The sequence below is a fragment of the Vulpes lagopus genome, chromosome 15 (assembly GCF_018345385.1).
Source record: "Vulpes lagopus strain Blue_001 chromosome 15, ASM1834538v1, whole genome shotgun sequence".
In the NCBI taxonomy this organism is placed as follows: domain Eukaryota; kingdom Metazoa; phylum Chordata; class Mammalia; order Carnivora; family Canidae; genus Vulpes; species Vulpes lagopus.
Genome location: NC_054838.1, coordinates 26,291,543 through 26,304,341, shown reverse-complemented (window position 1 = coordinate 26,304,341; position 12,799 = coordinate 26,291,543). Strand labels below are relative to the sequence as shown.

At 53.8% G+C, this 12,799-nt stretch overlaps 1 protein-coding gene across 5 annotated transcripts in view; it reads right to left on the bottom strand.

The window, feature by feature from the left end:
• Positions 1 to 324: 324 nt before the first annotated feature.
• SLCO2B1 (solute carrier organic anion transporter family member 2B1) overlaps positions 325 to 12,799 on the bottom strand; it is a 45,236-nt gene continuing 32,761 nt past the window's right edge. For all 5 annotated transcript variants that reach the window (XM_041729999.1, XM_041730002.1, XM_041730001.1 and 2 more), the window contains exons 10-14: positions 9,838 to 10,003; positions 5,391 to 5,554; positions 3,721 to 3,785; positions 3,266 to 3,386; positions 325 to 2,197 (exon numbers count right to left, since the gene is read on the bottom strand). In XM_041729999.1, coding sequence (XP_041585933.1) covers positions 2,017 to 2,197; positions 3,266 to 3,386; positions 3,721 to 3,785; positions 5,391 to 5,554; positions 9,838 to 10,003 — 697 coding nt within the window. In that variant the 3' untranslated portion in view covers positions 325 to 2,016. The remainder of the gene's footprint in view (positions 2,198 to 3,265; positions 3,387 to 3,720; positions 3,786 to 5,390; positions 5,555 to 9,837; positions 10,004 to 12,799) is intronic.

Genomic DNA, 12,799 nt, shown 5'->3' with positions numbered 1-12,799 from the left:
TGGCTCTGCTATTTATGTTCTGTATGATCTTGGGAAAGTTGCTTATTCTTTCTAAACTATTTCCTCTTCTGTAAAATGTGAATGACAGTCTGCACAGGTGAGGACTCGGAAAGCTTCATGACCTTATTCCATTTCTGAAACCATTACTAGAGGAAGTAGCCCAGTCAAATGAAAATTAGACCAGAATATACAGATAGGGAAAAATGACATATACAAGAAATAATAGCAATGAATCCAGTAAAACTTAAATATAAATAACTGGAAATAATGTGGTTGTTGCAAACTCTAAGGCAATTGGTAAGGAATTTTGTAATATAAGAGACATTATGCAAGAACAAATTTAATAATAAGCTGTGTCTATAATTCCAGATTATTTCTATAAAACCTGGGAAACAGGAGGGAATGAGAAGGAATATTAACATAGGAACTGCTTCATCTTGTTGGAGGAAATTTTGAAATTCTTGGCATTGGTAAATACAGGCTCAGATATTTATAAAACATTTAAAGGTATCAACCAGTAGAATCAAAATGGGAGTTAGAACTTCTGTACTCTCCTCTTCTTCTTCTTTCACCTCAAGGAGAACCTCAAGGCCCTGCTACAGGAGCTGCTCAGAGGGCTAGAACCACATGTGCCCCCACTACCCCCATCAGCCATCGGCTTCTCCCCTGCTTCCAGCACAGGGTTGGACACAGGGCTTGGGAAGCTGCTGCCCACAACTCTGTCTCCTGCCTACCAAGTAGTAGGTCCTGGTCAGGTCAGGTGTGTAGTGGCAACAAAATGGACTGGAGTAGATCAGGAAACTCCCTCCTTCTTGGGGGCGATAACCAGGCCGAATAAGATTGGCCATAAAATAAGACAAGGACCAGTTGGTCAGACCCAAGCATTCTACAGATCCACTCATTACAGAGAGCTGGACGTTACAGGCCTCAGCCTTACAAAGAACAGGTCCTTACACCAACCCAGGCATCACAGAGAACCAGATGTTACCCCTAAAACATGGTTATGACAGAACCAGACATTATCTACATAGTGCTAGGTGACATAGATTCAGGCACCTGGAAGGAAATGGTGAAATTAGGAGTCTAGTCAATGAGGATCATGATGGTTTTAGCGGCCCTGGTCAAATGTGGGAAGTCTTGGCAATGCATAAGTATCAGTGGATGTGCGCTAAGTGTGTTTGGTCTTTGAAGTCAGAAAATATCCAAGTGTGGGGCCTGGATCCACCTCCCTACTGGATTTCCTAACACAGAGACCAGGCCTCACTCATCCAGACTGTGGCTCTCTGAGGGCAAGGACTGGGATTTCCTGAGTCTATAGAGTGAGCCTTCCCCCTCAGCTAAGTCCCCCAGGGGCCCCTCACACCAGGCTTGCGGAAGGCCCTGACCAGCCTGGATACTCAGGCCAGTTTCCTCCTAGTGGGGGCCTCCCCCTCACCTCAGCGCTCTGCCTCCAGGGGGCGCCAAGTGGACATTTCTTGACAGGCTGTCCTGGCCCCACCTCCAGACTGCCTGGGGCTGGGGAGGAGACCTGAGTCCATCCTGACCACACAGCTGGCCATAGCTGGAAAGGGCCTGAAAGCTGGCAAGTCCATTTCCACCTGTCAGAGATGGTGGCTGAGGCCCAGAGAGTGTAGGGTGCTCCACATAAACAGCAGAGCTGGGCTAGAACCAGGTGTGTAGGGCAGCCTGGCCTACTGTTGTCTACTTCTCTATCCTAGGGCCTGGGGGAGAGATATACAGTCCTTCCATCAGGAAAGTCTGGCTCAGGTCAGCCTGTCTGGCTGGGGGAGGAAGGGGGAAGGCCATCGTGCTTTGGAAGTGACCAAACACACCAAACCCCTAGATAACTCTTTGGTTCAGATGAGTAACAAAGGCCCGGAGAGGGTCAGTGACTTGCCTGAAGTCATGTAACAAGTTAGCAGAGGCGTCAGAATTGGAAAACAGGGTTCCTGACACCCAAAATTGGGCAAAGGGCCCAGAGGAGGTACTCTCTATGACTGCTGCTCTAGGGCCGGCTCACACACTGGATTCTTCAGGCTTCTTTCCTGGCCCTGATGCTAACAGCTGCTGCTGTGGGCCAGAGGTGGATACGGTCACCTGGGTCCCCTCCTCTTTGACCTGCTGCCTTAGGATGGCCAAAATCAAGGCAAAGCAGGCCAGGGATCCTGTCTTGAAGAAGAACTGGAGGCCAACAAATCTGGAAAAGAGAAAGGGACCTGTGAACTCAAGCTCTCCCTGTCCAGGGCTTGGGTGTCCTTGGGGTGGGGCAGAGTGGGGTCAGCAGCCATCACCCATCATGTGGTCAGAGACATGGAGGCCTGGTTAGGGGTGAGTTGGAAAGAGGCGTGCAGCCAGCCTAGGGCAATGGACTGTCACCATGGCCTTAGTTAGGGAGATGAGGAAGCTCCTGGAGTTGACCCCTCTGGGGGTCCTTCCCTGGTAGAGGGGGAGAGGCTCTGCAGTAGGAGCCTCTGTGTCCCAACCCTGGCTGGCTTGTAGCCTGGGTCAGCCCTGCCTCTCTCTGGCTGTCTAAGGGCTCAGGGGGCCCAACAGATGCAACTTGAGCTCACCCCACCTCCCACAAGGAGGATTCGCTCTCCCCTGTTTGCCTAACTCACCAAGGCTCTTATTTTATTTGATTTTCCTTCCTCTAGGAAGGTCCCTGGTGAGTCCCACCCACAGGATCCATGCCCTCCTCAGAGCTGGCAGGGACCAGCTCCCTGCTCCCAGCCCTGTTAGGAAGTCCCTTCCCACCTCCTATTCCATCCCAGCAGCCTCTTTGCCTTTGGGTTTGTTTAGGCTCCCCATTGCACAGATGGGAAGACTCCGTTCCAGAAAAGGCAGGTCTTCCAACGAAAGAGACAGAGCTGGGCTGATCTCAGGCCTCCTGTGTCCTAGATAGGCCTTCTCCCAACCCTTTGTCTCTCTCACAGCTGGGCTGCTCCCCTGATTCTCCCCACACTCAACCATGATGACAAATGCCCCCGCACAGACCATGGTTAGATCATTTGGGTTCAAGGCCCAGCTTTGCCAGTTGTCAGCCGTGTGACCTTGGGCTGCTTTAAGTCTCACTTTCTTCATCCATAAGAGTGAGGGATTGTGGTTAGCTCATAGGACTGGTAAACTCAGTGCAGGATGTAGCACCTGCTACCTGGCAGGGCGATATGAATGGGCCTCTCATCCCTGCTGCTGTCCTACCTGGGACCCCAAGAGTATTTCAGCAGCCTTCCCGCAGGGCCCTGGCAGCTCCCACCCCAGGTCTCACCGGTTTCGGAGCAAGTCGTGGTCATAGTAGCGGCAAACGGCCCGACGCCCACAGCTCTGGGCCCAGTGCACACAGGTCGTGTCAATGGCACTGCCGTGGATCACAGGGCTGGGCATCCAGGCTGAAGGAGAAGGTGGTCAGGGGTCAATGGGGCCTGGCATTCTTGCCTTACCCAGCCCCCCTACTCCCTGGGAGACACAACCCCCAGACCCACTGGGGCCTCTTTTCCCATAAGTCTTTGACCCTCGAGCCCATCCCTTATCCTGGTGTGAGATGCTGCTTCTCTGGAGGGCTTTCTAGCTGTTTGCACACTCACCTCCAGGGTACCAGGTCCAATCTCTTGTTCCATGGACTTGTGAACCCTAAGGTCAGGAACTGGGTCCTGCTCATCCCTGTGTCCCCAGGCCCGGCACACCATGAGTGTGTGAATTAAGGGTCCCAGAAAGGTTCTTTACCCAAAACTCTCAAGAGCATGAACTGGATCCCCACAGCCAGCGTCTTGTCTTCTTTCTTCACTCCCCTAAAAGCAGAAACACGGCGACAGGAGGATTAAGAGGTCCCAGCCTCATGGAGACTCTCATCATCCCCTTCTCTCTCACACCCAGGGCCAGCCGTCCCCCAGTCTGAGGGTCCTAGGGGTAGGGGTGGGGATGGGCTCAGGCTCCCCATTTCCCTTCAACCTGTGGAGCCCAGGCCCCCCATTCCAGGCACTCTCACTAGCCATCAGGACCCTGGGCAGGCCTCCCTGTGTTCTTGGTCACACACACCCCCCTCCTCACCCCTTCCTCTTATGCTTGGTATAACCTGAAACTAGGTAGCCAAATATGCTTTCTAACTGACCCAAGCACTGGGAGGCCCCGGCCTAGGGTGCCCAAGCAATCACTGGCTCCTCCTTAGTGATACCAGCACTTGGTGTTTGCAGAGTGCTTGCTAAGGGCTCATTCTATACTGCAACCCTTTCATCACCCCCATGAGGTAGGTTATACCGGTAGCCCCATTTTATAGATTGGGAGACTGATGAATGTTTAGACAGGTTAAGTGACTTGGTTAAGATCCCACAGATGGTGGGTGTCGAGAGTCAGAATCTGTGGCACACTGCTGGCATTAACTCCTCTCACCCGGGCTGTCTGCTGGGACACCTGACTCCTTTACCTTCTCTCGTGTGGCCATAAGTTTTATAGATCTACGTGTCTTTCCATATTTGTAAGGAAGTGCCATCCCCCTTTTACTTTTCCAGAAAGCAGATAGGGAATAAAAGTAACTCCAGCATAAGGAAAACTTGGGATTATTCTGCTCTGAGGTCCCCTTATTCCTGTCCCCACCCTAGAAATGCTGACTCTGGCCTCAGGTAACAATTTGTTAGTCCCAGCAGGCTACCTCAGGACAATGGCTAGAAAGATCTTGGACAGGGCGGCCCGGGTGGCTCAGGGGTTTAGCACCGCCTTCAGCCCAGGGCATGATCCTGGAGACCCGGGATCGAGTCCCATGTCGGGCTCCCTGCATGGAACTTGCTTCTGTCTCTGCCTGTGTCTCTGCCTGTGTCTCTCATGAATAAATAAATAAGTAATTAAAAAAAATATCTTAGACAAAGAGGCACTGCTCTTCGTGGGCTGGGCCCACCGTGGACGTATATCAGGCTCATTGGCTTGAAGAATCATGAACCACACTGCCAGGGCTTGGTTTTCTCCATGTGCCTCCTGTGGCCCACCCTGTAACTATAGGCAGGGTCGAGGTGGGCAGTCAGGTGACACTCCACTTTTTCCTCCCTGTGACTGGGTAGCTGGGTCAGGACCTTCAGTGTGGCCTCTACTCCCCTGGGGCAAATAGGGGCCTGGCTCTCAGTACTACTCTACCCAACACTTGCCACAACACTTGGGTCTGGCTTTTGAATTTCTTTGAGCCTCGGTTTTCTAATCTATAAATGGGTGTGGGGGGGGAGGGGCTTCACTTTAGTAGGTTGCCATGAGGACGAAGGCAGGGCAGTGAGAATCTGGTCTGTTCACCGTGGTGGGGGAGCAGGACACCCAGGTGGCCTCCTTCAAACCCTGCCTTCAGGGATCCCTTATCCCGTCTGGGGTTAAGGACTTCTTGATCTCCACCAGGTAGGGCCCCCGCCTGCTTTCACCTTAGGATGAGCATGAAGGAAGGTGTGTGGGTGAGACTGGCCAGGGCGGCACCCAGGCTGACCAGGAACATGAAGGGCAGCACCAGGTGGCTGCAGGCTGAGTCACAGGAGCCCGCTGACACGGGGCCGCCCCCTGCTACGCAGCTACAATTGGTGTAGAAAACCTGGAGTGGGAAGGGGGTGGAGAAAAGCCTTCAGGAGCCTCCAAGAGCCAGCAGCTGGCCAAGCGCCCGAGGTCCCAGAAGGCTTGCGAGAGACCTGTGGGCACTAACCAGCTGGGGTAGAGCCGGCCGGAGGCTGGCGTTTCAGACCCCTGCAGCCAAGCGGGTGCCCAAACCCCTGCTTTATGCACACGTGGGCTGAGGCCGTGGGGAGAGGCAAGCGGAGAACAGGAAAGGGAGAGGGGCTGGGAGAGCATCACCCCCCATCACACCACACCCACACACATGCACATTCACACATGCTCACATACATCTGGCATTCACACACACACACCACAGTCTCACAGCACACACCCACACACCTACACACACACATGCACACAAACTCTCATTCGTTCACCTAGAGATATCAGAATGTTCCAAATTCCTGACTGTGCCAGGAATCAAAGTAACCGAGAGTGTTTGGGGAAGGAACTCTGATGTTCCAGCTCAGTGTTCCCCCGCCCCTTTCTACTCTACTGACGTCTTTTGGGGCACCCGGTTGCAGAGGAGACTCCCCAGGAGAGAATCAAGCCCAGGAGAGACAGGAAGACAGCATAGTGGGAACCCTGCTGCAGCAGATGAGGGCAAGGAAGGTTTCACCAGAGAGGCTGTTGGATTTGGGTCTTGAGGAATGAATAGGAGTTTGCCAAGAGGAAAACTGAAATGAGTAGAGGGAAGGACGAATGTAAAATCACATAAAAGTGGCAGGAAAGAACCCAACAAAATCTGTCTGCCTGGTGTGGAGAGTGCAGGCAAGGATGGGCAGAGGGGAGGTGCTCAAGGGTTGTGCTGGGAGGGCATCGTGAAGAGCTTGGGACTGGAAAGAGAAACCTGGACTGCTGTGTCCAGAAACACAGTGGAATGGGACCCTGCCAGTCATCCCACTGACACAAAATGCTGGGTCAGGTATTGGAAACAGTGTCCTGAGTGCATCCACAAGCTGGCAGAAACTGAAAGATGTTCAGGGTTAGTACTGAGAGAGGCTGGCACCCGGATTGGTGAGCAGAGTCCTGAAACAAGTGTCGGCCACAGCATGTTTACAGAACCTGTACTAGACAGGGACTTAGAGCTCTTTGAGGCCTGGGGACTCGAGGGCCTGAGGACAAATCCTAGCCCTCCCTCCTGCCATGGTGAAGTCTAATAGGAGGCTCCTCCCCCTTCACAAACTGGGACCCCTCCAAAGGCTGAAGAATGTGTAAAAGCTGACCCCTTTTCAAACTGCAGGGAATGGCCCCCAGGCTGGCCCAGGGGCGTGTTTGATTGCACCCGCATTCCCACCCCCATGTGGCCTAGACATCTTCCAGCTTCGGATTCTTTCAGAAATGGTCTCGATTGCCAGTGCCTTCAGGTGTCTTGCAGGAGCAAAGCAAGCCAGGAAGCATAGGCTTTTCTTCTCCGTACAACAGTTTCTCACCAGTGTGTCCCAGGGAGCCTCAGCCTCTGCTGGGACATGGGTGTGCAGGGATGGGTGCCATCAGCCCTTGAGGTGGCCTGGTCGGCCTGGGGCAGCCTCTCACCTCCAGCCATGGCAGCCTCAGATACTTCCCATTGTGAAAAGGGTTAGGAGTCCCTGAGGTGGAGTCTGGGAGCCTTGGGAAGAATTTAAGCATGGGAGGGATGAGGCTGACAATACAAAAGCCACTCTGGCCCCTGCAAGAGGACGGGCCAGACTGTGGAGGCAGGCCAAGAGGCCCAACATAGAGTGGTCAGAGGCGAAGGAGGATGGAGAAAAGATTTTGATTTGAGAGATACTTTGGAGGTAGAATTAGGGCAAGGTGAGAGAGAGAGACCTGGGATTCAGGCTTGGGTAACTGGGTGCTCTTCTGTGGCTGCAGGGTGCCAATGCATGGCTAAGGTGCCACATGTGTGCAGCTTGCTGAGCATACGCCATTTGGAGCGTTGCCTGCAGTCTGACGACCTACTGGCTTGGAGATACAATGGAGGGACAGTTAAGAGGAGAAATATTCCAGGCAAGGTTGCTAGCAGAGAAATACCCTGCCCCTACGCCCTTTCAGAGTAGCAGAAGATTGCGGGGTGGACACAAAGCTAGAGGCCCTGCTCTTAGAGTTTTCCTGGCTCTTGTTCACATTCGTCTAATTTTGGCAGGAAGTGCTTCCTATGGATGACTTCAGTCTGTCCAGCTGCCTCTGATTCTCACTCCCCAGGGGGTTCAGCCTCACCCCCTGAGCCTCAGATCCCACCAGCTGCCCACCCCTCCCCATCATCCCCCTGGTCATTTACTCATTCACAGTTACTGAGCACAGCCACCCTGGCCTCTGAGCCACCCTGGGCAATAAGCCGCCCAGCCCTGGTCCTGACAGCTCGCTCACAGCCCACCTGAGGAGGCTGGCTTGCTGCAAGACTATTCCAGGCCAGAGGGACAGTTCCTGAGGGCTGGCCAGGACCCGGCGGCACCCTCCTCCAAATACTATGTCCAGACACAACCTCTGAGGATGCTCTGGGGAGGTGGCTGGGCTGGGAGGCCAGAACCCTGGGTTATAGTCCCAGCTCTGGCATTAAGACTTTGGGCAATGCCCGGTCCTTTCCTGAGCCTCCATTTCTCATGTGTATGTGGACTAACAGGAGTGTATACTACCAAGTGCTTAAAATTTCCCAGCCACTGTGCTAAGTGCTTTTCATGGATTTTGTCATGTGGCTCCTTACTCACTCTCCAATCAATTCACCTGAGGAAAGCATTTAGCACAGTAGCTGGTATACAGTAGGTACTCAGTACAATCACCTCTGTTTTATAGACCAGGAAACAGGCACAGATTAAATAATTTGCCTGACATAACAGAGCCAATTACAAGTAGAACAGGGATTCAAACTGAGGGCCTGGCTCAGGGGTCCATATCCACAAAAAGTTGACTATTCCCTTGGGGATCTTGCCCCAGCTGACAAGGTCTGGGGTCCTCTGGAACGGTCTCAGGGAGATGAAATCAGGCAAAGACAGTGAGTGCTAAGGAGGTCCAAAGGCTGGGATTGCGATTATTGCAAATGCAAACAGTTTGCACAGCCCAGGTGGCACCTGTTGGAAGCCCCATCAATCAGGTGGTTCCCTCTGCACCAGCCCCTGGGGCTTAGGTCTCTACCTGGAGGAGCCTTGGGCTTGGACACTGATGCCCAGCAGGATGCAAAGGCAGGAGTTCCATATGACAAAGGTGGGGAACTCTGGAGAGAGGGACGTGCCGTCATGATGGCCAGCCTGACACTGCACAGCCCCACGCATGCTCTTCTACAGCCTGGGGGGGTCTGAGGAAGGCAGGTGTTATCCTCATTTGTCATCTGGGGCACTGAGGAAAAAGGGGAGGAGGAGTAGCTGCTGCTACTTATTCCACTCTCTTCCCCTCTGGGAGTTCCTTGAGGGTAGGACCCCTTGGCTCTGGGTCCTCTGTCCCCAATCCAGGGCCTGGCCCAGAGGAGGGCTCTGTGAAGGTTTGTTGACTGAATGAATGACTGATGGGGCTCACTGTGCCAGGCTCCCTGCTGTCTCCCCATCTCCTAGCCTGCCCTCTGCTCATCTTCCTCCATACTGTGGCCTCAGGTATGATCCAACATGGCTCTGACCCTATCAAAGCCTAGCCAATGCTTCCCATCACTCCCTTAATAAAATCCCTGCTGGTGGCCCGGCATTCAAGGCCCTTCTTTGCCTGAGCCTCACTTTCCCTTTTTGAAACCTTAGGCTTCTGCTCCAACAGATTCTTTGCAGTTTTTTGAAACACTGCGTGCATGTGTGCACATGCCACGTGCATGTGCTTGCTTCCAGACTCTGCTTCTGCTCTTTCCCCTGCCTGGAAGGCCCTTTTCTAGTTTGCTCACTCATCCTGGAGGATCCAGCACAGATGCCACATCCCAGGAAGCCTACTAGGCAGGATGCATCTTCTTTCATCTTTGTCTGTAGCTGTGGGGACCATGTCTCCTGCCTATCACCACCCACAGAATTCCTGACTTGTTTCCTTTTGCCTCTCCACTGCACAGACAGCTGGAGCCAGATCTGGTGCACGCCTGTGCTCTGAGGCCTGGCACGTGGCTGGGCCCAGATGGGCAATAAAAGTTTATTGTGAGAATCATATTCTACACCAGCCAACAGAAGGAGACAGACTGGCCAACAGATAGATAGACAGACAGACAAAGAGCCACTGAATGAGAATTTTCAAAGATGGGGTAGCATGAAAGGCATACAGAGACAGGGAGGGCGGAGCCGGGGGGGGGGGGCAGAGGGAGCAGTCAGAGGCCTGACCCACCTGGCTTTTGTCCAGAGCTTCCTGGGCCACCTGACTGGTGCAGCCTGCCTGGCAGGGTGTGAGGTATTCCACATGGGCTCTAGGGTCACAGACAGGATTAAAGTCATCCAATGGGCAGGAGCAAGGCTCTGAGCAGGCTGGAAACAGCTCCGGTCCAGGCAGGTCGCTGGTGGGAGAGAAGGTGGGCAGGGTTAGCCTGGCTTTCCCCCTCCCAGACCATGAACCGGGGCCACCTCCACCCTGCAGCCCAGCTCTCCACCCTGAGAACAGTGGCCAGAGATTTAGCTCCACACAGAGGTGTTTTTTTTGTTTTGTTTTGTTTTGTTTTTTTACTATCAAGCCTGCTCTGTGATGGTGCCATGAGGAGCTCCTTGTCATGGAGGTGTGCAAGCAGGGAGATGGGCTAGAAACCACAGGAAGCCTCCCGATGGGCGGAGTGGAAGTAGAGTCTGATGGAGGCCTCCGAGACCCCTTCCAGCCCTGGGATCCTATAAGCCTTTGAACTTGGCAAATATCTCCATCCCTTAATGGCCTCTCTTTAGGAAACACAAGATAAACTCATCCTGGGATTTAGTCTTAGATGAAAAGTGCCTTTTTCTTGATGGGCTGGATTTGCTTCATTTTCTTAGAAAATTCGAGTTGTGTATGTTGGACCAGTCAGGATACCTGACTAGCTGTGGGATCACTGACCTATCCCTGCCTCTCTCTGGACCTCAGCATCCCTGCCTGTCAGCTCAGCTGGGGATCCCCTCGCATCACCATCATGCAGCCTCATGACCTCTCAGCTCACTGTCACAACACTGTTCCCAGTGGCCACCGCATGACTTAGTCCCAGTAACTCCCTTTGGAGGGCTTGCCCCCAAGTCCCAGGAATACCCCCATTCTAGTCAGCTGGGGCAGGATGGGGTAGATAGGGGCAGGAGATCAGGAGAGAGGCTGAGTCCAAGAGTGTAGGTCACCCTGGGGGGGTGCCATTTGCAGGCGGCCCCTGGGGCTCAGAGTATGACCTGACTTCATGGCTAGGAGGAAGAAAACCTGCCAGAGAGCCTACGGTCAGGCTACAGAGGAGGAGGAGGCTGGAGTGGGTGGCTGAGGGTCCTGTGGGCGTAGGGTGGGTATGGGCAGAGGCGCAGGCAGAGGGGCAGGCCTGGCCAGCTTAGTGAGATCTCAGTTCCCTGGAGAAGAGGCTCAGCTCCACAGGGGGCTGGGGATGTGGGTAGGATAACTGCTGAGTCAGCCAGCGGTAACCAGAGTGAGGAGGGGGCATGGGGCAGTGGGGAGTTTCACTCCTTCCCTCAGGTAGGGGTCTCCTTCTCACAGTGTGGGGGGGTCATCTCTTCCTGCTTCTCTGGCAGGCAGGAGGGGGAACGGGCAGGCACTGCCTGAGCTGAGGCTGCACCAGGGGTTTCTGCCCAGGGGCAGGCACTCCTCAGGTTGCCCCTGCAGGCAGCAGGAAGGTGACTGGATGAGAGCTGGGGGCTCTTCCTCAGCCCCTTGCTCCTGTGGGGAGACCCCTGCCTTCAGGCTCTGTCCCTCCCAGCGGGATAGCCCTGGCTGGGCGACTTCACCTCTTGGAGCCTCACCGTCCTCATCTGTGAAATGGGGATAATGGTAGGACCCATCTCAGAGATGTTGTGAAGGTTCAATGACACAGACTATGGGAAGAGCTGGGCAGGATGCTGAGTACATGGGAGACCCTCAGTTCTTGGCAGCTGTCAGTATCACTAGTTGGGCTGGAATATGAAAAAAGTCTCCTGAATTTGCTCAGTTGGTCCTAAAAAGCTTCTTCAATGAATTAGAACCCAAATCTCAGGGAGTAAATAGCAAGAACAAAGATGAGAACACAATGAGATGAGATGTCAGGGTCAAGGTGAGAGGCAGAAGGAAAGGGAAATAGGCATGTGTGCTAGGCTGACTTTTTTTCCATTTACTTTATGAAAAAAAAAAAAAAAAGTCATTTAAAGGCCCTGGCTCGGGGCACCCAGGTGGCTCAGTCAGTGAAGTAGCCAACTCTTGATTTCAGCTCAGGTCATGATCTCGGGGTCCTGGGATTGAGCCCCATGCCAGGCTCTGTGCTCAGCGGGGAGTTGGCTAGAGATTCTCTATGTCCCTCTGCCCCTCACCGCCATGCACATGTTTTCTCCCCCCCCCACCCCCCACCCCTGCTCTAAAATAAATAAATAAATCTTTAAAAATATTAACAACAAAAATATTAAAGGCCGTGGCTCACTCGTCACACCAGGGACTTCAGAGGGCCTGGCTAAAGCTCTACCTGCTGTGCCTAGAACACGGGCTCTGCAGCCAGGAGGCAGCAGAATTGCCTTACCGTCTGGGAGAAGAAGGGACAAGGAAGGAGGGGAAGGGAAAGGATGATGAGGGAGAGGGTGTGCTGTGGGGCCTGGGCCAGAGAGAAGGGCCGTGCCTCCCTCAGGTGGGGAGAGCCAGCCTGTGGTGGAGGGAGGAGATGCCCAGGAAAGGTGGGAGCAGAGGCAGTTGGGGAATTCTAGCTGGGTCTTGGGCCAGCCTAAGCCTGGAACAGCTCCCAGGAAAAGTGAAATCATTCTGGAGAAGAGGCAGCGATGTGAGTTCCAACACTGTCTGGAAGACGGTCCCCAGTGGGAGAGGGTGTATGTCTGAGGAAGGGTGGGAGGACAGAGAGATGGAGAAGGGAGATAGGCTTCGAGGCTTTCCTCCCGGTGCTGCTTCCGATGGAGGAAAAGAGGAGTTTTAGGGTCATGGGACAACAGAATTTTAGCTGCCGAGCTCTCAGAACCCCAAGTCTTTAAAGCCTCTAGGCCAACCCCTCCCTAAGGCTTCAGTCCTTTCTGCCGTGTCCATGACAGATGCCTTCCAGCCCCTGCTCACCCCTTCTCTCCACATCCCCACCCTCCAGGAATGGAGGCCCGCAGGCTCCCAGGCAGGCCTCTCCCCTGCCCAGGAGTGGAGCCTCCCTTACGCTGAG